This window comes from Callospermophilus lateralis, chromosome 6 (genome assembly GCF_048772815.1).
Source record: "Callospermophilus lateralis isolate mCalLat2 chromosome 6, mCalLat2.hap1, whole genome shotgun sequence".
NCBI classification, from domain to species: domain Eukaryota; kingdom Metazoa; phylum Chordata; class Mammalia; order Rodentia; family Sciuridae; genus Callospermophilus; species Callospermophilus lateralis.
Window position 1 is genome coordinate 118,097,444 of NC_135310.1, and position 26,137 is coordinate 118,123,580.

The 26,137-nt window shown below is 53.0% G+C and overlaps 2 protein-coding genes across 3 annotated transcripts in view; one reads left to right on the plus strand and one right to left on the minus strand.

The window, feature by feature from the left end:
- The first annotated feature begins 680 nt into the window (after positions 1 to 680).
- Bnip5 (BCL2 interacting protein 5) lies at positions 681 to 11,534 on the plus strand. Its single transcript, XM_076859522.1, has 11 exons — positions 681 to 1,269; positions 2,070 to 2,189; positions 4,071 to 4,141; positions 4,358 to 4,586; positions 5,543 to 5,674; positions 6,607 to 6,668; positions 6,839 to 7,067; positions 7,587 to 7,718; positions 8,618 to 8,682; positions 9,461 to 9,724; positions 11,183 to 11,534. The coding sequence occupies exons 1-11, from the start codon at positions 681 to 683 to the stop codon at positions 11,216 to 11,218; spliced, it is 1,929 nt and encodes a 642-aa protein (XP_076715637.1). The 3' UTR covers positions 11,219 to 11,534.
- A 9,228-nt stretch (positions 11,535 to 20,762) lies between these two features.
- The window catches only part of Pnpla1 (patatin like domain 1, omega-hydroxyceramide transacylase), a 33,308-nt gene continuing 27,933 nt past the window's right edge, over positions 20,763 to 26,137 (minus strand). For both annotated transcript variants that reach the window (XM_076860197.1, XM_076860198.1), the window contains 4 exons: positions 24,673 to 25,272; positions 22,844 to 22,849; positions 21,869 to 21,953; positions 20,763 to 20,892 (listed from right to left, as the gene is read on the minus strand). In XM_076860197.1, the coding sequence (XP_076716312.1) occupies positions 20,763 to 20,892; positions 21,869 to 21,953; positions 22,844 to 22,849; positions 24,673 to 25,272 (821 nt within the window). The remainder of the gene's footprint in view (positions 20,893 to 21,868; positions 21,954 to 22,843; positions 22,850 to 24,672; positions 25,273 to 26,137) is intronic.

Below are 26,137 nucleotides of genomic sequence, written 5' to 3' on the forward strand. Positions count from 1 at the left end.
ACAGATCGGGGGCTGGACAGATGTGCTTTGAAATGAGGCCTACAGGCTTTGCTGATGGGCCCACTGTGGGAATGAGAGAGAGAGAGAGAGAGAGAGAGAGAGAGAGAGAGAGAGAGAGCAGTCAGGGACAATTTCACATTTGGGGCCTGAGCAGTTGGAAGCACAGAGATACCATTGACTGAGTTGTCCCGGGAGATAATCCTGACAGCAGGCGGCAAGTCTGGGGCATGTTTCAGATGAGGACATGAGTCAGCCGTGGCACGAGGCACACGTGAGCTGCCTAAGCAGCCGGTCTTGGCTGGACTCCAGCCGCATTTGTTCCCTGTTGCTGCTGTAACAAAATTCCACTAACTCAGGGGCTTTGGGACAACCCGGATTGTCTGCAGAGTCCAAATCCGGAGTCCAGAGTCAGTGGACTGGATGAAGGCGAGGGCGGGGCCCTGTCCTCCGGGGAGGCCCTCCAGGTGCCCCTGACCAGCCGTGAGGTCTGGTTGTGTCTTCCTCCTCTAGAGGTTGTTGAGGACTTTAAACAGGACAGCAGCTTTGGGAAAGTGTCACCTGGAGGGGCTGACACGGGTCACAGGAGCGGCAGGTTGCAAGGGTCCGTCAGCACTGTTAGCTGACCTTGCCATCTCCCTCTGGCCTTTCCTAAGGGGACCATTTGTTTTGGTTGTAGCCCGATGGAGACCCCAAGGGGACCACAGAAGCCCTCGGCATGCAGGAGAGCCCAGTCTCTGGACAGGCCCCAGGCGCCCAGGAAGGACTCTGGGTCGGGGAACTGCCAGTGCCTCTCCTTTTCCACCACTCCCTGCCGGAGGCCCCTTCGCCGCACGTCCAGCGACGGGGCCAGACACTCCGGGATCCCAACTCAGTCTGCAGAGGCCCAGGGCACCGTCACCACAGCCCTCACCCTGGAGGAGATGAGGGGGCTTCTCCCCAGTGAGCAGAGGCCCCAGCAAGACGCCAAGAAGGACAAGGCCCAGAGGCGGGCCCAGCAGGGGTGGCTGAAGGCCGTGCTGAACTTCTTCCTGAGGACAGGCCCAGAGGAGCCCAGAGAAAAGGCCAGCAAGAGGCCCAAGGGGAAGGAGGAGCCCTCAGAACCCCCGGACGGCCCAGGAGAGCCGGCCCTCAGGACGAGAGCCCGCGACAAGAAAGCCAGTCGCAAGAAACACAGTCACAGGAAGCACGATGCTGAGGACCCGGAGGCAGGACTGCCCAGGACAGAGGCTGCCTCCGCGGAGGAGGCTGACCTGGGCCCAGCCGGCAGGGGTGAGCGCACGGCCTCTTCCTAGTGACCCCTGCTCCACCCCGGGGGCTCTCAGCTCCGAGGCGTGGCCGAGAGCCTGAGGTCAAATTCCTGGAGGGGCTTCTGCTCCCCCACCGTGTGGCCTGGGGCTGGTGACTCTCCCCTCTGAGCCTCCCTTTTTTTTTTTTTTTTTCAATCCACAAAATGGAGATAAAATATACTATCTCACAGAGCAGCCGTGGCCCCTGTGAAAGTGCTCAGTGAGTGGAGTCAGTGTTAAGCACCATTGAGTTGAGGATCACAGATGAGGACAAATGGGAAGGTGTGTGTGTGGGGGAGACACACCCCCGTCCCTATCTGGCCACCAGGGTGCTCGTTCTAGACGTTGGTTCTTGGATGGGTTTGAGCCAGTGGCCGTCCCCTCCAGAGCCTTTTCTTCCTCTTGTGTGAAATCAGAGTTCTGGTCTCTGAGGTGACTTCCTAGCCCGACTCCTAGCCCGACTCCGAGGACGCTGGGGTTGAATGTCACCCATACCTGGAGGGAAATGCTGCTTTGCCTTTTTTTTTTTTTTTTTTTTTTTAATGGGGAGAAGAGCCTCCAGGGAGATCCCAGATTAGAGGGGGCAACTGAGAGGGACGCCTGGGTGGAGGTGGCCTCTTGGCAGATTTCAGATTCTTGGGTTCAGCTCCCAGATGGCAGCAACGGGGCCTCCTGTGCAGCCAGTTCTGTGCTGTTTTCTCAAATGGATTCAGAAAGTCACAGGAACATCACCCACGTGTCCACCCCCACGCTCACGCCCACCGGCTTTCATCTCTGTTCCAGGCGGACACGATTCCTATCTGCACCCGTCTTCGCCCATCAAAGTGGGTGGTGCCGGCTTCTCAGACATTTCTCCCCAAGCCGCGGGTCCCCAGCCAGAAGAGCACCTCAGGAAGCGCGACCGTGAGTCCATCAATAGTGTCCTTTCGGTCTGTGGTCGGGGGGGACTGTCACCAAGGGAGGTGGAAGGCTCTGCGTGGTCACTCAGACCTCGGATCTCCGTGGCTGATTTCTCTTGTCTCTTCTGCGGCTTCTGGCCACATTGGCTTATTTTAAGAGTCTCACAGAAGGGAGTCTGGGGATTTGGAAAGGCTGTTGGCAGAAGCTCCTGCCTTATGTGTTAACGAGAGTGGGACTTTGTTTTTAGTCTCTCAAAGTTTATTTTATTTTAAAAATATGTAGAACAGTAGGGACCCGGGGGTGCAGCTGGGTGGCAGAGACCTCGCCTTGCATGCAAGGGGCCCTGGGTTCAGTTCCCAGCACCTCACACAAAAATAGAAACGAACTAAATAGAGAAATAAGTAAATTAAATAAAAATATATTGAAGCATGGTGAGAATATTTCAATGCACGCTTGTATCCCCACAGTTGTCTGGCTGTGGGCTTCGGAGGTGTAGGTATGTATGATTTTTGTTGTGGAACCATTTTAGAACAAAATGATCCTTCATCTCTAAAGACTTAAACCCGCATCGCTAAGAAATAAGGGTGGCGTCCTATGCACCTACAATATCATTCTTGCTTCTTATAAATCAAAAATGACCCCCTGTTCATCTAATTCCCTGTTAAAAGTGGCCATATTTTAAAAAGCTAGAAAATGGAGCCAATTCTGTGCTGTTTTCTCAAATGGATTAAGAAAGTCACAGGAACAGTCACCCACATATCATCTGTCAAAGAGTAGCTAACAGACATTGAGCTAGTTATTGTGTAGGGTGTTTAGTTATTTCATAGCTAATTATTTTCTCACTCTAGAGGGAATCAGCTGATTGATTGAGGAAATGAACTAGAAGCCAAATGGGATTCATGAGTGAGAGGGAAGTGACTGAGGGGTGAGAGAGATCCGCAGGTGGCCCAGGGGACCTGTTTCCATCTCCTGTGTAAACCCCTCAGCTGGCAGCCAGCAGAGAACAGTCTGGGCACACTGCCCTTGAACAAGGTCACCAAAGGAAATAATTTCCATCGTTTTTGGTTCCTCCTTAATGATTTGGGCCTTGGGCCGAGAGCTGGACATAGTGGCACACGCGCACCTGCAATCTTAGTGACTCTGGAGACTGAGGCAGGAGGATTGCAAATTCAAGGCCAGCCTCAGCAATTCACTGAGACCCTGGCTCAAAATAAAAAATAACCTAAAAAGGCTGGGGATGAGGCTCAGTGGTTAAGCGCCCCTGGGTTCCATGCCTGGTACCAAAAAAGAAAGAAAGAAAGAAAGAAAGAAAATGGGGGCTGAGATATAGTGGAGGCATCCATAGGTCTGTGCCACACATCCTGATGTCCTTCTTTTCTTCTTCTTAGTTAGAATAGGGAATTATCATTTTCCCCACTTGAATTTTGCAGGGTGGAGGAAGGTCAGTATTAGGCTTGCAAAGTGTTTCCAAGCCCCTGTCCCTCATTGGATGGCCTCTAACGGAGGCAGAATAGGGATTATGTCAACATTACACAGGAAAGAGAAGAAGGCCCAGGGAGGGTAAGAGACTTAGCCAAGGTCACACAGCTCGCTGAACCCAAAGTAGATGTTCACAGATTTGTTAGTAGGGCACAAGTGGAATGCCTGGAAGGCTGAAATTTCCTGCATATAATATCATGCTTTGGGGCAGAATCCTTCACCTCCCACACTCTCTCTCAGGACAGCTCCTGGAATGTGGTGCTTTCCCCCTTCCAGCCTGAGGAGCTGTTTTGAGAGGCCCCTCCCCTGATCCAGAAGGCCCGAGCTGGTCTCCTGTCCAAGAGGGTCGTGGAAAGTGCTCTTTGTGCATTTGGAGAAGGTGACAGGGCATGTGCTCTCTTCCAGAAGATGCTGTCATCCAGAGGATCGTGGATTTGCTCAAAAAAGTGGGAGACCAGTGGGAGGAGGAGGTGAGGGTGAGCATCTGTGCAGAGCCCAGGACGCTGCTGCTTCTTCTGGTTCCAGCCCCACCTGTTCCCGCCTGCCCTTGCGCTGTCTGAAGCCTCCATCTGCTTCCCTGGCTCAGTGCTCCCCCCAGCCCCCCTACAGTACTTGGCTGCTCCCCAGTTTCCCCGGGAAGCTCTCCCTCTCTTGGTGCTTAGGGCCTGACTCAGTTTCTGTTTTCTTTCCAGCAGCAACTTCAAGTCCCTCAGCCAGAGGTGGCTCTTCAAAACCCCTCCCCGGTCTGCAGGAGGACGTCCCAGGAGAGAAAGTCCAGCCTCAAGAGAGCCTTTTCTCTTAAGAAGTATGGCCCCGGCTCCGAGGAGTCCAGGAGAGCAGGGGCTGCTGATGTCCCCAAGAAGTCCAGCTTTCTGCCCATGTGTGTCGGTAGCCACCGGTCCTCTATCTCCAGCAGCCCTGGTGAGCAGACTCTGGCAGTTGCCATAGCAACACTGCAGCTGCCTCCCGGCTCTGGAACCTTCCCAGGGCTCGGATTGGCTGCTGGAGGGCAGCGGTGGGTCCTGAGCTGTGTGGGACGGGCTGCAGAGGACAGGAGGAACCCCAGCAGGCCACCGCTCCTCTCTCAGGCCCGGAGCCCACTCAGCCCTCCAGGGCACTGTGTTGGAGCACCCGCCATCAGGCCTCTGCAGCCTCCGCCTCCTCCTGCTGGGGGGTGGGGGTGGGGGGCCCAAAGGATGTTCAGGAAGGGGCTGGAGCAGGGAGGCAGGGCGCCTGAGCGGTGCTGTCCGTGTCCTCCCATGTCTCTGTCCTCACAGCCATCTTAGGAATTGAGGTTATTGTCCCCATCTTACAGATGACAGAATGGGGCTTAGGGAGGCAAGGTCATGTTCAAGGTCACCTGACTCATTAGCACAGAGCTAGCAAGAGAAAGGATCAGCCAGATTGGTCCTTCCTGGGGGTCGGAGAGGACCAGCCTCATAGGTGGTGCTGGACCAGGGGGATCACTGCCCAGAGAGGAAGGGTGGTGCCCAACACCAAGAAGTGGCTCAGAGGTGGGCGCCAGGCCCCGGGGGAGGGAGCTTCAGGCACAGTGATTCTGACTGTGATCCCTGATTCATGCCGTAGAATTGGGCCCCTTCTCTCTGGGGATCAAGTGAACATGGTGGAAGGGTGGAGCCCAGGGAGGCAGGCGGGGCCCCCAGACCTGGAAGACCCGCTCTCTGGAGGCACAAAGGCTTGGACCCTGGTCTGGGCCAGTAACCCTGGGACACAGCCCAGCGCCCAGCTCACCTGAGTGGCAGCAGGGCCTCAGTGCCAGCTGCCAAGGTACCACCTCAGAGTCAGGGCCAGGTCCTGGCCTATCCCATCCCTGAGACCCAACAACACCCCCCACCTCATTCCGTTCTGCTTCCCAGGCTTGGAAGAACCCGAGGTCCACGAGGCCCTGTCTGCAGATGGGGAGGGCCCAAGTCCTTCTGAACCGCCTGCCCACGCCAGATGCCAGGGACCCGTAGAGGAGCTGCCGCTGGACGGGACCTCAGAGTCCAGTCAGTATCCTGCCCCTTTCCCCAGAGACCCCTCGGGAAAATGCTGGTCTGACTCTTTCACTTGCAGAAGAGAAACTGAGGCAGAGAGAGGCAGTGGCCTGTCCAGGCTTCCCATGAGAGCCGCCTTGGGGCCCAGGGCCCAGGCCTAGACCAGGCTCCCGTTACGTGCTCTCTTAAGCATCCCAACCATCCACAGCTGCAGTGAGGACACGCATGTGGCCGAGGCAGCCAGTGGGCCGTGGAGGAAAGCACTGTCCCTGGCAAGGGCTCCACAGATGGTGTGAGCTTTAGGCCCCGCTTTCAACCTGAGTTCTGACCCCTTCTAGTTCTATCAAGTGGACAGATTGCTTCGTCTCTGACTCAGTTTTCTCGCCTGTGAGATGGGCTAATCACGGAATCTTCTTCCTGGGGTTTCTAGAAGTTCTAAATGAATTCAGGCCTACGAGGCCTTCAGGGCAGCCCCTGCTCACAGCCAATTCATGTCAGCGGGGTCCAATGTTATTAGGTGGGCCAGCTTGGGAACAGAAAAGGATAGGGAGTGGGTGGGGCGGGGGGCGCTGTTGTGACTTTACTGTTGGCAGTCAGGCCTGGGCTTGTATCATGGTCAGTTCTGAGCAGCTAAAGATGCTGAAAATACCTTTAGGATCTCTGCTTTTGCTTCCATCCTGCCCGGGAGGGAATTGGGAAGGCTGGGCTCTTCCGAGATGAGGGGGTGCAGGGTGAGGGGTGTGGGGAGCAGGCCCAGGTGACTTCTTGAGAGTCCAGAGGCCCTGGTTGGTGAAGGAGAAGGGAACTTGTTCCCAGGAAGCCAGCTCTGCCTTCTGAGGAGCTCATGAGCAACCCGAGGGGCTGGGGTGTGGAGCCCTGGGGTTGGACGACATGGAGGCTGAGCTCAGAAAACTTTCTCAGCACTTTGGTCTTTTTTTTTTTAGACAAATTCATCCAGAAGATCCTTGCCCTACTCCAAGATGCCGAGGAGCAGGAGGGAGAGCAGGTGAGGACCCCACACTGCCCCTCCGGCTCCTTTCAGCCTCCTGCCCGCTCCAGACCACCCTTACTGCTCTTCTCGGGGTCCCCCTCTCCAGCCCGAGGGTCTCTTTCCCCAGCTCACCTGCAGTCTCCTCAAGGTCAAGGCCCACTCACTTTCCCTCACCTCCCCCACAGCAACCCCAAGTGCAGGAGGTGGAGGTGGCTGTGGAGAACCCGGCCCCAGTCTGCAGGAAGAAATCCCAGGAGAAGAAGTCCAGCCTCCGGAGAGCCTTTTCCCACAAGAAGCACAGCTCCAAGGAGCCCAGGAGGGCAGGGACCGACCCAGAGGCCGGGACACCCAAGAGGCCCAGCTACCTGCCCTTGTGTGTGGGTGGCCACCGGTCCTCCATCTCCAGCAGCTCGGGTGAGCAGGCCTGGCGTTGCCATAGTAACAGAGGCTTCCTGGAGGGCAGGGGGTGGCCTCTGTGTGGCCCCGGCCACCTTGCCTTCGGCTCTCTGCTCTGGGCAGAGGAGGGGTGTGGGGTGGAGAGGCGTGAGGACCACTGGTAGGTAGACAGGGGTTCCTTGGCATTTATGGAGTGCCTACTGAATACCACTGTCATGCATATCTCATGTAACCTGCTCACAGCCCATTTGACAGATGGAGAAAGGGCAGTTGGGACAGTGACTCGCCCGAGCCCCCCCCCCCCCCCGGGGGTTTCTTTCCTCAGTTGCTTCATTCCAGACCGTGGGGAGGCTGAGGGCTTGGTGTGTGGAAGGAGTTAGTTCTCTGGAGAGGGCAGGGTGGTCAGGGAACTTCCCCAGGACCTGGGAAGCAGGGCCCCTTGACCACAGCTTCTGGTGGGCCTGGACGCGACTCTACGGCGGGGGGGGGGGGTCTGATTTGGGTGCAAAACACTCACCCCGATTCTTTCGCCCTCAGATCCAGAGCATCCCGAGTTCCAGGAGCCTTTGGCTGCCAAAGGGGGAGCCTCTGGGTTCCCAGCATCATCCTCCCAGACCAGAAGCCACACGCCAGAAGGAGGACCCCCGCCAGAGGACACGTGTGAATCTAGTTAGTGCCACCTGCTCCCTGGCCCGGCTTCCTGGGTGCTTCTCCTCTGCATGGACTCACAGGCTGAATAGGGAGCAGTTCCCAGGAGGGAGCAGAGGGGCAGCTGGGAACCACCCAGGAGACCCCGGAGCAGGGCAAGGGCAGGGCTCACGTCGAGAGGTCACGTGAAATCCTCGCTTGCCCTGGTCTCCGGGGGTGATATCCTGGCAATCAGGCTCTCCACAGCGGGGAAAGCCCCGATTTGTGGCCTTTGTAGATTTTAGTTGTATCAGCAATCCCCCCTGGCCGATTTCCAGCTGCCAGCAGTTTGCAGTGACTGCTCCATCAGTTTCTGCACAGTTTCAGTGACCTCGGTGTGAGGCACCCAGGCCACCACGCCACTAACCGGGTGGGTGGGGGTGTTCCTGCTGCCACAGGAACCATGGTGTGTCTCCTGCTTGCATTCTGATCAGCTGCTTTTATTTTTATTTATTTGTTTTGGGCACCAGGGATTGAACCCAGGGACACTTAACTACTGAGCCACATCCCCAGCTCTTAAAATTTTATTTTTTAAAAAATTTAAGACAGTGTCTTTCTGAGTTGCTTAGGGCCTTGCTCAGTTGCTGAGGCTGCCCTTGGACTTTCAATCCTCCAGCCCCCTGAGCTGCTGGGACTACAGCCATGTGTCCCTATGCCCTGCTGATTAGCTGCTTTTAGTCCAAGCTCCCATTCCTGACATTGGGAGGCCTCGGTTTTCCCATCTGTCAAATGGAGCTGGATGTGGTGATAGGGGAGGCAGCACAGGTCAGAGGCCCTTCTATTTCTCTGGAGCAAGCCCAAATAAAGCTCCCACACGTTTGATTGTGGGGACCGGGGTGTCAGCCCACGTGCAGTTCCTCACCGCCCCTTCCTTTCCCTAGAGGAGGGCACCATCTGCACGCTAGTGGAGCTGCTCCAGGAAGTGGATGGCGAGCTGGGGGACCAGGTGAGCACCCCTCAGCCCTCCCCAGGTCTCATCTACCCACTCTGAGACCCGGGTTCAGTCCCCATCTCTGGGTGATCTTAGACATGTCTCTTTACCTCTCTGAGCCTCAGTGTCCTCTTTTGTAAAATGAGGGATAATTATCTACTTGACCAAGTTTATTGCCTACAGAGGAAATGCCAGAGTACAGATGGTGAGGCAGAGTCTGTTTAAAATATCACAATGCTCAGTGGCTCCCCCCCACCTGCTAAGACCTTCCTAGTTCAGATCTTCAGCCCACGTCCCACCACCCTGCAGGCCTCCTTGTGCCCACGTCCCTCCGGCCCCTGGGACCTCCTCTTCTGCAAAGTCTCACCCCGTCCCAGGTCTCATTCCCCATCAGTGTCTCCTGGGATCACCTAACGAATCAGCTCTCTGTACCCAAGTCCTTGTCTCTGGTCAGCTTGGGGGGAACCCCAGCTCCCGTATATCAGCATGAAGAAGTAACTGGCTGGAGGAGCCTTGGGGTGGCGCTGGGACTCCCCTAACATCCCTGCACATCCTCCCACGGATCCTGGGGGTCATTTACAGATGACCCCACTGGCTCAGGAGGTCACAACCAATCAGGGTCAGTTCTGTGTCCAGAGACCTGTGGACAGGTCTGGATGTGGGGCAGCAGGGGAGGCGGGGGAACTTAACTGAGGGGAGCTCACCAGGGTCACCAGGGGCCCAGCCCGGCTATGTGGGCTGGGGACCGTCCCTGTGGGCAGCACTAATGGTCTGATTTCATTTCTGCTTCCAGATTGGGCGGCACCCCAGCTTTAAGAGGTTTTTTTACGAGTTCTCGGACTCCACCCTCAGGAAGCTGGTGGCCACCCTGCGCAGACGGAAGACTCACTCGCCCGGTGGGGCCAGGAGCCTCGCCCAGAGACCCTCCCCATATGCCTTTGGCTTGGTCCACAAATTCGCTGGCAGCCACAGCCGCACCATCTGCAGCCTCATGGGCTCCCGGGGCCACTGCGTCCAGCATAACTTCACCCAGTTCCCGTCCAGGGAGGCCCAGCCGGTGAGAGAGGGTGGGGAGACAATGACAATATAGGACAAGGGACGACAGGGCGTGGGCCTTGGGTGGGATCTGCCTGCTCTCTTCTCCCTTGTGTACTCTGTTCAGAACTTGCAGGATTCAGTCCCAATGTCACCTCCTCACTGAGACAATTCTAAAACACGATCCCCCGCCAAAAAAAAATCACTGACTTTGCTCCATGATTAGTCTGGTCTTTATTCAGCACTGGGCTCCAACTGTAGGTACCTGTGCACATGTTTTGATTAATGACGTGTGCTCCCTTAGCTGGTCTTATTATTTCGTAGGTTCTGCTGCTTGGCTTCCCAGTTCTAGGGTCATAAAATTTAAATAACAAAAAGGGAGGTTCAATTTCAGATAGGGGTGCCTGAGGTAGACCAGAAGGCTCTGTGGGCTGCTCAGGGCTCAGGAGTGCAGGTGCTTGGAGGGAGAGCGGCCACACCCTCTGGTGGCCTCTCATCAGTAGGTCTCCCGTCCCCTTTTCCAAGGTCCTTCAGATCACCCGTTTACCGTCACTCCGCCCAGACTGAGTGATGGTAGAAGCTACTGAGCGAAGGTGTGATTTTGGAAAAAGCAGATGTTGTCTTTGTTGGTCTTGGACAAATGGGCCCAGAACTGCTAGCTGGAGGTCCCCTGGGAAAGCAGACCTTTTTGCAGTGATGTCACCATCACTCAAAATGCATCTGCAAACGGCCATCCTCTCTTGGAGTTGCCTTTAGAAGCCCCTGGAGAGGGCCCTCTGGCCAGTCTTCCTGCGTGACAGCTGCGTCTTACCAACGCTCTGCTCCACGTGGGCTGACTTTCCTGGTGGTGACTCCTTGTGACCTTAGACCTCTCTTCTCAGCCTCACTGTCTTCTCTGGAGAGTGGGATGTTCTGGAGAATTTGCTCTCTAGGGTGGGCTGGGTAATGGCTCATACAGAATGATCTCAGTTCTTTGTCAGAGATACTGTGGGAAGATGGGCTCAGTAGCCCTAAACCCCCCGTCCTCTGGTTTCACTCACTGTTCATTCATTCATCCTTCATCCAACCGGCAAGTATTAAACTCAATCAGCAGATATTGACAGGGACCTGTGTGCTTCGCTGAGCAAAGTGCTGCGAGGTGCTCGGGAAGGTTCTGCCTTCAAGGACTTCACGTGCTCGTGGAAAAGAAAATGTTGACTGATGACGACATTAAGTAGCAATCAGAAGCCAGAGTGTCAGTGAAGCCAGTTGGTCCTGGGAGGCTTCCTGAGAGTCGAGGCTGGGGAGGCTGTCGTGAGAGGGAGGATAGGTCAGCTCTGGAGGCAGGAGGCAGGAGGCTTAGGCAGGAGGGGCCACAGGAGCGAGGACCCAGGGGTGGAGCTCTTGCTGGTGTTGGTGGCAGCAGGCGGTCTATGTTTGCAGAGAGGGGCCGACACACATTGAGGTATGGCTAAAACTTCTGTCCTTCTTCTCTTCCCAGAACATGCCAAGTCCTGAGTGTCAAAGTCCAGATTGAAAGCTGTGCCTTATGCTCAAATTCCCTCCAACTAACAAACTGATTGGCAGCTTCCATTGGAGGCCCTGAAGATGCTCCGTGACGCCCTGATCTATGCTTTACCAGCAGGCCCGAGACAGCGGCCGACGACACTGTGCACCATGCACCCTTGTCTGAGAATGCACGGAGCCTGCATCCACAGAGCTGGGGGCGGGGGCTGTGTCAGGGAATCAGCCCCGAGCTGGGGGTCAGGAGGCCTGAGCTCCGCCTGCCAAACCTGCCCCAGACCTGGCAAGGCCCCGTGTGCACCATGGATTCTAGTTACCAAGAGGAGGTCTACTGACGTTTCCCCAGATACTAGTTTTAGCCTTTTCTGTTCTTTTTTTTTGGGGGGTACCAGGGATTGAACCCAGGGGCACTTAAGCCACTGAGCCACATCCCCACTCTTTCTTTATCCTTTGTTTTTGAGACAGGGTTTTGCTAAATTGCTTAGGGCCTTGCTAAGTTGCTGAGACTGGCTTTGAACTCTTGATCCTCCTGTATCAGCCTCCTAACGGCGTCCAGCCCCAAGATATTAGTTTTAAATGAGTTTTAGTTTTGGAAACAGTTTTTATTTAATCTCCAACCAGAACATCCCCAAGAATTAAGCAAATGTGCATTTATGTGTAGCACGTCATTTACTCCATTCACCAGTAGCTTAATGCTCTTGGGGATTTCCTACCACCTCCCAGGAGGGCTCTGCAGGCCCTAGATAGGGGCGGTCCATAGACGGATGAACCCCTGGTCGCTCAGAATCCTCCTAACCCTGTGTCCTACAATTAATTCTATGACCAGAAAAATGAAGTTGATACCTTGTAGCTCTCCCATCTTAGGAGGTTTGCTAAGAATCAGAAAATGGATGTGAAGGGTCCTGAAAATTACACGGTACCGTGTCCATGGAAGATTTTTTTTTTTTTTTTTTTTTTTTTTGGTACCAGGGATTGAACTCAGATGGGCTTTACACTGAGCCACATCCATGGCTCTCCCCCGCTTTTAAAAAAATTTGAGACAATGTCTTGCTAAATTGCTCAGGGCATCACTTACTTGCTGAGGCTGTCCTCAAACTTGTAATCCTCCTGCCTCAGCCTCCTAGCTGCTGAGATGTTATTTTTATTATAGCTACATGTGAGTAATGTCCAGGAAGGGAAGGGCTTTGAACTGGACTGAGATGGACAGTTACCCAGGTGTGCACTGCTCAAGAGGACCAGACCCCGGGAGGTACTGTTCACAGCCTGAGCCTGCGGATTTATAGATTCATGATGACAGTTTTTCAGCGGATGGAAGTGAAATGTCTTGTAAGGGCCTTGTTTTATATTTGCACAATGATGAAGTGTGGGATGCTAGAGGCTCCTCATCCCACACAACTGAACAGATCCAAAGCTTGAGTCCCATGGATCATTTGCTTCGCACCATATCTCCCTGCAGGCCTGACAGGGCTGCAAACAGAGACCTGACTCCCTTGGACATGGCCTGGGACACGTGGCCATGGGGAGAGGACACTAAAACCTGGACAGCAAACTCGGTGGATCAAATAGCCCTGTGGGGCCTGTGGCCCAGCCTGAGGGGGTGGGGAGGGAGGAAGCCCAGTGTAGGGGGGCTCTGGGCACTTGGAGGGGACCGGCCTCAAACCGGAAGTCCAGCCAGATGTATTCTGTCCGGAAGGTTCTTCGTTTTTATGGTTGTTTCTGAGGAGTGTGGGGGTGGGGGGCTATTTATGGATTATTTATGCAGCAGCGTTGAGGAACCCCGCGGTGCCGTGTGCAGAGCCAGTTGGAATCGAGGTCAGGAACCTCTGTATCTAGCTTCTCATCAGGAGCGATGTCTTTGGACTGTCGAGTGGTCGGTGTGAGTCTCCGATGCGGGCATCTGAGTCTCGTTTTTGTACTATATATTATTTGATTAAATAAAGAAGTTGGCACAGAGGTGTGATCTGGATTATTCCAATGGAGGCCAGGCGGATGCCCTCCTGCTGCATCCTTGACGGTCTGGGAAGATCCGGGTTGGTCTCTCATCCATCCTGCACTCTGGTGCCCAAATTCTGTCACTCAGCACCGAAATTTTTGTCCAGAAAACATGGTCTCCATAGAAAGCCATCCAAGCTCCCTTTCCCTCTGTGACGGGCGACACAGGATCTACTTCTCTTCAAACCCTTGAAGGCTCCACTACACTCTCAGGAGATCAGGAGAAGACAGCCTGGAAATGCTCACCTCCCAGAGGAGGAAACCAAGGCTCAGAGTGGGCGAGTGGCTGGTTCAAGGTCACACAGCCACCCACGACCCATCTTGGTGCCCTCCACCATCTGATCCATTGGATCACAGATTCAACCCACAGTTACCCAGCACTTGCGAGGTGCCGGGTGCCATGCTGACTCTCTGGAATGCCAGATGCAAAAGGTGTGGCCCCTTCCTCGGGATGCTGGTGGACCCACTGGTTATGGGGATTCTGTGACAGTAGGAATACAGGGGGGTGGACTCGGTGGAGGTGATGTGTAAGGAAGGGCCTCCCTCGCCGTACACCATGGCCACTTTTATGAGAGCACCCAGTGCATGGGACACACTGCTGCCTTGAGAGTCCTTCAGAAGGTGGACAAGAGACCTCAGGACACTTGTCTCTGAGAAGATGTGGGGGGAGGTGGTGCTCCATGGTGACTCCTGGACAACGGGCTGGGCAAGGGGCAGCGGGGTCAGGCTGCAGCCTTGGAAGACAAGACGGCGCCTGGCCTCGGCCTTGACACTAGCAAAACCCCTGGTGTCCAAGGACAGCACAGGGGGTTCACCCACGATCCATGAGCGTTGTTTTATTTATTTTGGGGGGCATCAGGGATTGAACCCAGGGGCACTCAACCACTGAGCCACACCCCCAGCCCTATTTTGTATTTTATTTAGAGACAGGGTCTCACTGAGTTGCTTAGGACCTTGCCATTGCTGAGGCTGGCTTTGAACTCTCGATCCTCCTGCCTCAGCCTCCTGAGCTGCTGGGACTACAGGTGTGCACCACCGCACCCAGTGTTGATAAAAAAAAAAAAAAAATGGTAAAAAGGAGAAAGGAACAAATGAGAGTCACCAGCTTTAGCAAATAAAAGTCCAGGGTGCTCAGGTAATTCTGAGTCCCAGATGAACACACGATGGTCACAGTAGGGACAGACTTCTAAAAAATACCGATTCGGTGTTAATCTGAAATTCGAATTTCACACCGTGCCCTGTGTTTTGTCCGGCAGCTCTGAAACTGATGGGAGAATAATTCTCTTAATCATCTTGAAATCAGGGAAATAAATCAAAGCGAAGGCAAATCTGCAAGGGGATTTATTGATCCTTTAACTGATATTGAAAGCGTCTAGGTTCTAAATACAGAACGAAGACGATGACCATGAGTGAGTCCGATTCTCCTGTGTACCAAGGAATAAGTGCTCCCCAGAAGACAGAACCCCCCTTCCTGGGCGTCACCTGCCTCCCGACTGCTGAAACACAGAGGCCAGCCTGGACGAAAGGCCGGTGGCCAGGAGGGCCACTCCGGGGACCCTCCTCTTCCCGCCACACAGACCCCCAGCTGCTCCCTTGTCTGGGCCACAGGAGCAGCCAGGGAGGCAGAGGACACAGTCCCAGGGACCCGGGCTCTCCTCGGGCTTCTCCGTCGGGCATCTGGTCCCTGCAACGGCCCCCGCCGCAGCCCCCATCTCAGTTCACATCCGCAGCCTCCCTCCCTGGGCTCCTGGCCCGTGGACGGCTGTCCCCTGGGTTTTGCGTTCCAGGATTTGTTAATCAAACACGGCTGAGGTCCTCTCCCGCTCCAGCTCCCGTTTCCTCTCCGGGTTCACGGCTTCCTAGGGGAAGGAGGGGATCCACTACTTCTGGCCCCCCCCCCCCCACGGGAGGGCTCCCTAGCCTGGGTTCCACCGAAGGCAGGACTTCCTGCTTCATTCCCCTGGGGCAGCCCTGACCAGTGGCCAGGCCCCGAGATGGCCAACCTCGTGTAAGGAAACTGGAAATGCGGATTTATGCTAAGCCCGTGGGAAGCTTCACTTTATTATTCAAGGGTCCTTTGCGGCTCTACTGGGAGGTGATAAAAGGGTGTTTGAAACATTATTCAGTTTATAAAAGTTTGAGTGGTACTTGGTGTTTCAGGAAGAGGTGGGGGGTGGGATGGTCTCCTGATAGCTGAATACGGTTGTGCCGGTCGTACACTGTGCAAGGGTATGGCGCCGTCTCAAGGAGGTAGGCAATTCATAGGCATAGAAATGTCCCTGGTATTGGTACAGTGTTCTAGCAGTTGACAGTCAAGATCTTGTTTTAACAAAATTCAATATAGCAACATTCCATCTGCTGACAGGTTCTCCAGAAAGGGGTGTCATTTCTTCGTTTCGGAGGCGCTGTATAGACTACGTTGTCCTTGACTGTGACCAGGAAGGGGAAGGAGGGGGCAGAAATGAAGTTGGATTGACAGGATCAGGGGTCAGTGGAGCAACCTGGGAGAGGACAGGTAGGGTCTGGCCTTGGGGGACACCCAGAGGGATGCCACACCTCAGGGCAGATGTGTTCCTGGATCCGGCTGGGATGAGGCCTGTAGGTGACCCAAACTATGTCAGACGTGGAGAGCAGAGGGAAGTCCAGGGAGCAGGGTGCAGACCTGGGGGAACACATGTGAGAAGAAACAAGATACAAATGGGAAATAAGTAGAAGACCCAAGTTCCAAGACCCAAGTACTGTGTGACCCTGGGCAAGTGACTCGCCTTTTCTGGGCAATGGCAAAAAGACCCCTGCAGAGACCATCTCAGAGATATGCCCGGGCGTAGACTTGCATAATCGTGGATACTTTTCAAGTCTGTGGATCTGCTGGATGAGCCCTGCAGTGATTCCCCAGAACCACACGGGAAGCCCAGCCCATTAGCAGGCGCCTGAGCCAGTCTGGCTGACCCCTGCCCTGGTTCCAAGTTCACCTCCAGGCTTCTCCCTGCCTCCAACCTCGCGCTGGGAGTAGCTGCTTACGGACTGTGGGTTCCTGGCTCGGGCCACCCTGTGTGCCTGGAATGGCCCCGTGTCCTCCATCCCCAGACTGGCTGGCCTCTGCTCCTCCTCCTCCTCCTCCTCGCCTCCTCCAGGAAGCCTTCCCTGGGACCCTCCAGCTGACAGGATGAGCTGGCTGCCTCTCCTCTGCACCCCTCCCGTCCTAAGCCAGCGATTCTCAAACTCCATCGACCTCAGACTCAGCAGGTGACACGCAGACTGCCGGGCAGCCCCAGGTTCTTAGCCCAGTAGGTCTGGGCTGGACCCAAGGTCTCCCAGGTGCCGTGGCTGACCCGGAGATCTGTCATCCACAGAACCTCTGACCTCTAACAGAGGCCCATCTCCCTCCAATGAACGGAGCACAGACCATCATAGCCTCTATGTCCACCAAAGAACAGGGATCAACTGAAAGTTGTTTGAGTGAATACAAGCCAACAAGCCCGAGAGCGCTATGAAAGAAAACTACACGGTATCCTGCAGTAGACAGGCGAGAGTGGACTTGTGGCTTCAACGCACGCTGGTACTGGATATGGACCACGTGTCAAGTTCAGCGCAGGCTTGGTACTGCAGGTGCCGCTGAACCTAGTCCAGGATGAAGCGATGCCCTGCAATATTTCACTCACGTGAGGCTCTGCTGTGTGATTTCCTCCATGCCTTGACCCCTCTGAGCCCGCCCACCCCACAGGGTTAAGATAATTGAATGTGAAACAGAGTCCTGGCACTTGATGACCGTTCAACACATTCTTAAAAATCCTTACCATCAGGAAGCCAGCGCCTGGCCCATCAGACATGAAAGCACTTGAGAAGCTCACTGGGTGTGACACGTGCTGGTGACACAGGCACAGGCAGCCAGGCCAACGGGACAGGCCCGGACACTAACAACAAGTCAGCACAAAATATATAGGTGCTGTTTAAATCAGCAGGAAGAGAACAGATTGCCTCACTAAGTCGCTCGGAGATGACTGGTTAGCTAATTTGGGGAAAATTTAAGAGTGTTAGTTTTCACCAATTTGAAAAAAAAATTAAAAGATTGAGACAAGCTGGGTGCGGTGGCACAAGCCTATAATCCTAGCCGCTTGGGAGGCTGAGACAGGAGGATTGCAGGTTCAAAGCCAGCCTCAGCAACAATGAGGCACTAAGCAACTTAGCAAGACCCTGTCTCTAAATAAAATATAAAATAGGGCTGGATGTGGCTCAGTGGTCAAGTGCCCCTGAGTTCAATCCCTGGTATCGCAAATAAATAAATAAACAAACAAACAAATAAATAAATGAAGATTGAGACAGATGCACATCTCTTATCTAAAGCCCTCATGGGCAGATGTGCTTGGGAACCAAGCTCCAAATTTTAGAGAAAGAAAAATAGTTCTGTGGTAAAGTGTTTTGTAACTCCCCCATAGGGTGTGGGAGCACCCCACAGTGAGTTGCATTATCATTTCTACAGGCAAGTTATGAAAATTCATACCACGTGGAAGAAAGGCCACAAATAATTTGACCTCTGGCAACAGTGAAGATTTTGCTATCAAGAATGACCACAGGTGATTATTTTTTCAGAGTAACTTCCATTTCAGAATTGCAGGTAAGGGACAGTGGACCTGGGATGCCTAGCATTGGTGAGCTTGCATGTCGGAAGATCTACTCTCTAGTTCATTTGCTGGTGGGAGTGTAGGTTATTATAATCCCCTCAAGGACGATTTGGTCATACCTTTGGTCAACCTTTGGTCATTGGTCAACCTACCACAAATATATACCTTTTGACCTAAGCAATTCCAGTTCTAGAAAGGTACATACCAAAGGGACAGTTGGGTATGTGTGTCCAAGAATGTGTTCAGGGGGACATTTAATCACAGCAATGTCCGTAAGAGCCACAAAATAGAAACAACCTAAATATCCATCTGTAGGGGATCGATGAAACAGACAATGATACACTCACACCAATGGAATACCACAGATCCATTACAGACTTGATAGATCTATATTTGACATGGAGAGAAGCAGCGATATACCATTTAGTCCAAAAACAGGCTATAAAACATTATGGAGCATATGATGCCATTTTCATAAAAATAAAAAGTACATGTCTGTCTGCATATGCTTAAAATATGGAAGTTTTCTTCACCAAACTATTAACATCTGGGTGGTGGGGTTTCTGGAGATTTTTACTTTCTATTTATGGTTTTCTAAATTTGTAAGGAGAGCATGTTGTTTTTAAAACCAGAAAAAGTCATAAAATTTCTCATCCTATAAAGAGTGAAGGTATTAAAAAAATAGGGATAAGGTCTTTCTTGAGTGACGCTTAAGCTGTGCTAAAATAGAGTCCCCCACCCAGAGCCTGACGAGGGTGGCTTGTCTCTGTGTGTCCTCCTCGTGGTCAGAGACCCTCTCTTTGCTCCTTTCTCTTGGCACCCGAGGTTTCCAAGCTGCCTCAGGTTCCCCAAATGTCCCACACAGGCCCGGGCACTGAGCACAGGAGTGGAAACGTCTTTGGTAGAAGAATGACACAGGATGCTTGCACATGCGGCTTCTCATTTAAGTCCCAAATAACTGAAGGATGAAGTGGATGTTCACAGGGAGAAGCTGAGATTCCCATTGAGTAAAGTGACCAGCCGAATGAGGGCCAAGCCCTGTGACTTCTGACTCCCAGGCCGTGTTCCTACCACCCTGGGAGGTTGTATTGCTTAGTGGTAACATCAGGATACTGGGCACAGAAGACTTGGATGGGATCCTGGCTCTGCCACATACCAGCTGCGTGGCTTTGGGCATGTTATTTAATGTCTCTGAGCCACAGTGTCTGGAACATAAGTACTGTGTACATTTTACTTCTTATTATTATTAATATTATTGCATTCACATTTGAATAGGGGGAAATTCAATGAAAACCCCAAGAACAGGCTCTCTCATGCAGGAAATCTGGGGAGTCTGACATGGTGTAAGTAGGAGGACTTGGGGGCAGGACGGGTGTCCTCCTTTTCCATTGCAGCCTGCAGGCTGTCTCTTAATGGGGGGCCAGTTCTATAATCCAGAGTCAGAAGACTACTGAACTTTTTGGAGGAGAGACAAGGCTGCAGAGGAAAGCCAGGCTGATCCCCATCTCCACCTGCTCTAGGAGAAGAGCATGCCTGGACTGACTGTGGTCCTGGGATGAAGGAGACATGGAACAGAATCAGTGTGGACCTGCAGCCTAGGCAGAGCTACCCAAGTCAACGGATAGACCCAAGGAAGAAAAAAAAAATGTTTGTCATTTTAATCCACCGAAATGGGGTTGTTTGTTACGCAGCAACAACTGCCGAATACAATCTGCATCAGAGCATGGATTTGCACGTCTGATTAAACAACAACACTGATGACTGTGTGGGGCATCTGCCCTGTAATGTTTATTCTGGCCTCTCTCCTGTTGCTGGCAGGGATCAGGAGTTTATTCAGAACTAGCCCATGAATGAGACCGTGTCACTGGTGATTGCAGCCTGGGAGGAAATGAGCAGATATCTCCTCTCAGATCCCTCCCCATTCTCCTTCCCTGGCTTCTCTTGAGCTTCTCTTTTCTGCCCTAACCCAGGCCTTAGAAGTTCAGAGCAGCAAAGGTGCCTATAATTAAGATCACCAAGGAAGAACTCGCCTCCAGACAGCTCATCCTCATCTGTGAAGGAGGCTGCAGGCACCTGGCCCAGGGCAGTCTGTGAGACGGCAGCAGACTGCCTGCTTCCTCAGAAGGCACCTCCATCTGCAGGTTCATCTAACAAGGAAGCTCCGGCGGATCGCAGAGTCCCCCTGCCCAGCTGCGGTGGGAAGAGAACTGGCCCTGGAATCAAGGAACCTGAGTCTCGGCCTGGCTGGTCCTCCTAGCTCCAGGAGTGCCCTACACCCATGATGGACCTGCTTAAATTCCCATGAATGAACTTGACCTTGAGCTCCCAGAGACAGAGAGATGAACTCTCAAAGGTCAGGGAAATCTTGAGGCTGGAGACAAAGGAAGAGAGCGAGAACAATTCCAGGCACGGATTCCATGACCCAGGAACCTCCAGCTGCCTAGAGTCCTGTCTGCTCCCTGCCCACACTGTAATCCAGAAAGGGACATGAGGGTTTGCCCCACTTCCTGAGCAGCTCTGAGAATCCCCTTCCCACCACCTGCACCCCCCCACCCACTAAGTCCATATTTACCCAGACTCTGCTATGGGCTTTGGGCTATGAGGGTACGAAGGACCCTCATCAAGCTGAAATCCTTATGCCTCCCTGGGGACCCCCACTCAGGACAGGGACAATCAGGAAGGATGTTGCTTTGAGAAGCGATTCACCTAGTTGATTGCATTCAACTCTCCTGATCTTATGAGCTGGTAGGTATCACCCCCATTTGGCAGATCAGGAAACGAAGGCTCAGAGAAGCCAAGCGTCCTGACTGTGACCACTGAGTGAGGCTGAGGCAGAGGGATTTCTTGACTCCAAAGCCCAGTCTCCCTGCCCCCATGCTTCTAGAATGTTCCTGAGGCAGTCTCCAGAGCTGGTCCCCAGGGATTTAAAAAAACATAAGCCGCTCACTGCACTTTGCTGCCTGGTTTTTTGGCCCGCGGTTGTCTCGGAAAGCCTTTTCGGGTGCTGCTTGGTTTTGGTTTGTTCTTCTTGAATACCTTATTCACCCAGTTTGCATCCTCAGCCGGTCTCTCCCTGGGCAAAAACAGGAAATAGGTGGTTTGTTAGTGGCCCATCCCACGTCCACCATTCTAGGGTCCTGCTCTAGCTCAGGAGGAGGACCCACAGGGTGGCCGAGCACCAGGGATGCCCAGCAAACACTGATGGATATTGATGAATATTTACCTAACATCATGCCAACTAGGCCACTGAGACTCAGACTTGTATTCACTGTCAGATGGAAAGGCAGACGTTTAAGTACTGTGAACACAATGCAAAATCTATGCCTAAGATCAAAATCATTCCCTTTATACAAACTCTGTCAAAAAGTTGTAGAGTTAAAATTAGGCATAATGTGGCGGGCAGAGTCGGCTTTGGCGTAGTAAGTTGGATGCGATGAGGGCTGTGACCAGTGACGGTGCGGCTGCTCAGGCCCTGCTCTCCAGACCTGCAGCTGCCAACCCTGGACCTGGTCAGTTAGGGCTGTCGCGGGGGGATGGAGTTGTGGGTGGGATCGGGGAGAAAGGTGCTTGACTCACCTCTGATTTCCCCCTGGCGAACCCAATTGCCATCCATCCAGCCAGGAGCCCAGGTAAGTAGCCCCCAGGGAACATGAAAAAAAATTGTGGGGGTCTAGAACCCCAGACCCTCTCATAATTGTCGTAAAGATAAAAATCCAGTCTGCTGAACACACTGGACAACTCATGCACACTGTAAGAAGGGCGCCCCTCAATTAGACGGTGCAGGGGCTGCGGATGCTGCTCCCCGCTTTGAACTGTGGCTCCACCGTCACTAAAATACGGGGCGCGTCCGCGCTGCACCCACAGGGGCGTCCCCGGTGTGCAAAGGAGGGATCCGAGGAGCACAGCGTCCTCCATGTGAGCAGGCTGGTGCCCACATGGAGGAGGACAGAAGGGGACACGGGAACCACGCAAGCCAGAGCAGGGTCGCCAGGTCCCGGGGCCCCTTGCCCTGACCCGAGGAAAGAAGGCGCTCCCGGGAAGGCACTTACGTCCCGCGAGGCCGGCTGGTGGTTTCCTTCCCGGGGACGAGGACGCGAGGTCCCGCACTTGGGGGATTTGCAGAGGCGAGGGGAGCTTCAGGCAAAGCAAAAACACAGGAGACGTGAGCGACCGGGGGCCCTGGCGGGGACGGGGGTTTTGTTTTATGCCAGGGATTGAACTCGGGTGCGTGACCACTGAGCCTCTTCCCCGGCCCATTTTATTCTTTTTTTTTTTTTTTTTTTTTTTTTTGAGAAAGGGTCTTGCCCCAGTGGCTCAGAGCCTCCCTAAGTTGCTGAGGCTGGCTTTGAACTTGTGATCCTTCTGCTTCAGCCTCCTGAACCACTTGGATTATAGGCATGTGCCACTGTGATTGGCACTTGGTCTTTTTGAAATGACCACAGTAGGTAAGCAAGAGTGTTTAAAAAAAAAAAAACCCCACAGTAAATTCTCTTGTTCTCAAATTCCCATATTTAGGACCAAATCACATTACTAGATTTGGTAGAGACCCAGGGCAGCAGCTGTGGAAGGGCTGAGGCTGACCCTTGATGGGACATTAGGGATGACTCCTCCCAGAAAGCAGCAGGTAGGAGGAGTCTTCAGGGAAATCCCTCAGAGGGGCCTGATTCCCATCGTGGGCTTTAGGTAACCGTTCTTCTCAGAATGGAGAATATCCATCATGACCATCTCTCTCAAGCAAGCTCTTTGAATGTTTTCAATGAGGATGGGATGCAGGCTAGCCGAAGATAATTGTGTGGTAGATGTAAATGTAAGTAGTATAAAATATAGATTTCCCTATCTGGAGTTCCTTTGTTAGATCCTCTGGGATGTCCCTAGGTGTCCCCAATCTTTTTGCAGTGAAGCTTGCCCATTGTTTATAGATTTTCCTAAGGCCATTTGCAATTCTGTCCCCAAATATCACCCGAGCCACCATTAAATCACGGACGGCAGGGAACCCAAGGGGGTCCCCTCTGCCTAACTCCCACAGATGGCTGGGGATGTTGCTGTGAGGCTCCACTGTAAGTTGTGACAGATTTTCAGCTTTGGTACTTTTGCCATTGAGGCTAGATACTTCTTTGGTGTAGGAGCGTCCCTGTCCTCTGCCTACTAGGTGACATCCAAAAATATCTCCAAATATTGCTAGATGCCTCCTGGGAGTAAGATCACTTCCAGCTGAGAACCACTGGCCTGTCTGTGCCACCTCAGCAGGAGTGAAGAAAGCCAACTCAGGGCCAGGTCTGCTCCGGCTCTGGATTCAGCCACCTTTATGCTCAGGGGTGACCAGCTGCAAATAAAAGCATTATACTGGCTAGACGCAGGAGCACACCCCCCCAGCAGCTCTGCAGGCATGAGGATGGTGAGTTCAAAGCCAGTCTCAGCAATGGCAAGGCGCTAAGCAACTCAGTGAGACCCTGTCTCTAAATAAAATACAAAATAGGGCTGGGGGTGTGGCTCAGTGGTCGAGTGCCCCTGAGTTCAATCCCTGGTGCCCCTCCCCAAAATGCATTATACTTTAACAGGAAATTAGAAAGTATGTAAAATCCTTCAATTTTTCTGACTCTTAATGTTCTTGTGTTTTTGTCTTATTGTGATTAAAAGAATAAAGGTTAATCTATTCCAGAGAAAAGAGGTCACTTCTGACTTGGGGTAGAGCCCCAAAGAAGCAAACCTTGCTGATCTTGGCTTTTAACTATGGAAGTTTGGCTGGGGGACTGTGAGGACCACCTGTCCATCCTCTGGGCTGCTCTCCTCCTGCCCACACCCAGGCCACCCTTGGTGGTCACACGCATCTCCTCTTCACCCTGTATGTGCCCTCCACTTTCTTACTCTGCACCTGAGCCTCTTGAATAAGAATCTGAAAGCTCTTTCTTCTCCATCCCATAAACCACGATTATCAAAAACCTGCCCATTTGGCTCCCGTCACCTCCAAGAAGTCTCTCTTATCCTTATTCCCCAGAGAGAAGTGGTCAGATTTTCTATGAATACCCTCCAACTTGGGTTTTGTTACTTATGCTTTCAACTTGTGGGGACGCATGTTGTCTCTTAGGCTGGAGAGATTTTATGGGGGTAATGAAGCAAAAACAGTTCATCTTGGTAGCCCCATAAGGTGTTTTCTCAAACTCTCCGTAGTGAACAATTGGTCTTAAAAAATTATTTGCGAGGCTGGGATTGTGGCTCAGCGGTAAAGCACTCGCCTAGCACGGGCAAGACCCGGGTTCTATCCTCAGCACCACATAAAAATAAAGGCACTGTGTTGTGTTCATCTACACATAGAAAATAAATATTTAAAAAAATTATTTGCAATCTTTAATGGGCTGTAGTCTTGTAAACTACAATTCAAATGCATTAGTAGAAAATTCATCAAACTGTTGGGGCTCTGCACTCATTTCATAGTGACCTAGTAACAGTGCGGAGGCTGGCCGCCATCTGTGGTCCACTCCTGAGTATCACTGCCCAGCACTGCACACGGGCTTTCACCATTAAATCCCACTGAAGCAGCCCTGCAGCAGTTCAAATGGGAGTGGGCACAATCACAACAGGCTGGTGAAAAAGACAGAGAGCCGAACCCCCCCCCCGTCCCCGTTTGTGACTTAGTAGGTCTGTGGCTGGACCTGAGAATTGTCATTTCTAACAAGTTCTCAGATGATGCTTTCTAACTGGTTGGAGGGACCACCTTGAGAATCACAGCACCAAAGGAACAAAGAGATGGTGATCGCACTGCCCCCCTGTGGTGGTCTGAGCTCATAACAAGCAGAGCGGCTAAAGCTTGCTGAGAACTCAGGAGAATGCAGTGGGCAGCCAGAGGGGTCCCTACCTTGGGGCTGTTCTGGGCCCAGTTTCTCCACAGGTGGTTGTTCAGGTGACGCTAAAGGAGAGCCTCCAGGCGGTGGTTGTGATGTCCCCGCAGCTGGCGGCCCCAGGGGTGGCCTGGGTGATGTGTGTGCCTGGGAGGGTGGTGAGCTGAGTGGCAGTCCAGATGGTTGTATCTGCTGCCCAGGTGACACAGGTGACAGCTCAGGTGGTACAAAAGGCAGTGGCGGGCCAGGTATTGGGCTGGGTGATAAGTGCCCAGCTGAGCCCGAGGTTGGTGGCACAGGTGGCAAATCACTTGGAGACAGTGGCAGTGATGAGGTCTTTGGTGGTGCAGGGGGAGGTTTGAACGTAGGGACAGGTGGAGAAACAGGTGACTGCACAGGGCACGTGGACGGGGGAGTCTTCTCAGGTTGGGGCGCAGGCGGGTGGCCATCCCCGCCGTCCCCCTGGGGACGAAGCTCTGAGGGTTCCTCCCGCGGGGTTGGGAGGCTCGGCTGGCTGCGCTCCGGGCACTCGTTGCCAAGGGCGAGTTCTATCTGGCAGTACACTTCCACGCGGGGGAACAACACTGTCCTGGACGGGGAATCCAGGTAGGCAGCATCTGGGGAGAAGAACGGCCTGGGTCACAGGCAGCTGACGAACCCCGACATCACCCAGCATCTGCAAAAACGGTCCCCAGTCATCTTCATAAATGGGACTAGTGCTTTCTCTCCTTGCTGAAACTTGCAGTGAGAAAAATAAGCATGGTTCTCCCTGGATCCGGGAGTCTACAGTCTGGGGGGGGGAGGCAGACACCGCCCAGGTAGTCTAAGGAAAGCTAAGAAATAAACTGTGGCCCTTAGTTAATAATGATGTATCAACATCCATTGGTTAACTGGAACAAATGTGACATGTGGTGTACCCTATTACATATATACCATATTATAACATTTAATGATGTGAGACGTCAATAATAGAACTGGACACCGTGGTGCAAGCCTGTAATCCCAGGGACTCGGGAGCCTGAGGCAGGAGGATCACAAGTTAGAGGCCAGCCTGAGCAACTTAATGAGACCCTGACTCAAAATAAAAAATAAAAGGGCTGGGGATGAAGCTCTGTAGTAAAGCACCTCTGGGTTCAATTCCCAGTACCAAAAATAATAATGATAATCACAAGAGGAGGAGGAGGAGGAGGAGGAGGAGGAGGGAAGTGCACGGAATCTCCCTGTATTATTTCACATTTTTTTGGTTTTGTTTTTATACCTGGAATTGAACCTAGGGGTACTTAACCACGGAGCCACATCTCCAGCTCTTTTTTATATTTTATTTAGAGACAAGATCTCATTGAGTGGCTTAGGGTCTCACTGAGTGGCTTAGGGCCTCACTGCTGAGGCTGGCTTTGAACTTGAGGTCCTCCTGCTTCAGCCTCCCAAGCTGCTGGGATTACAGGTGTGCACAATCTCACTCAGCCTATTTCACAATTTTTC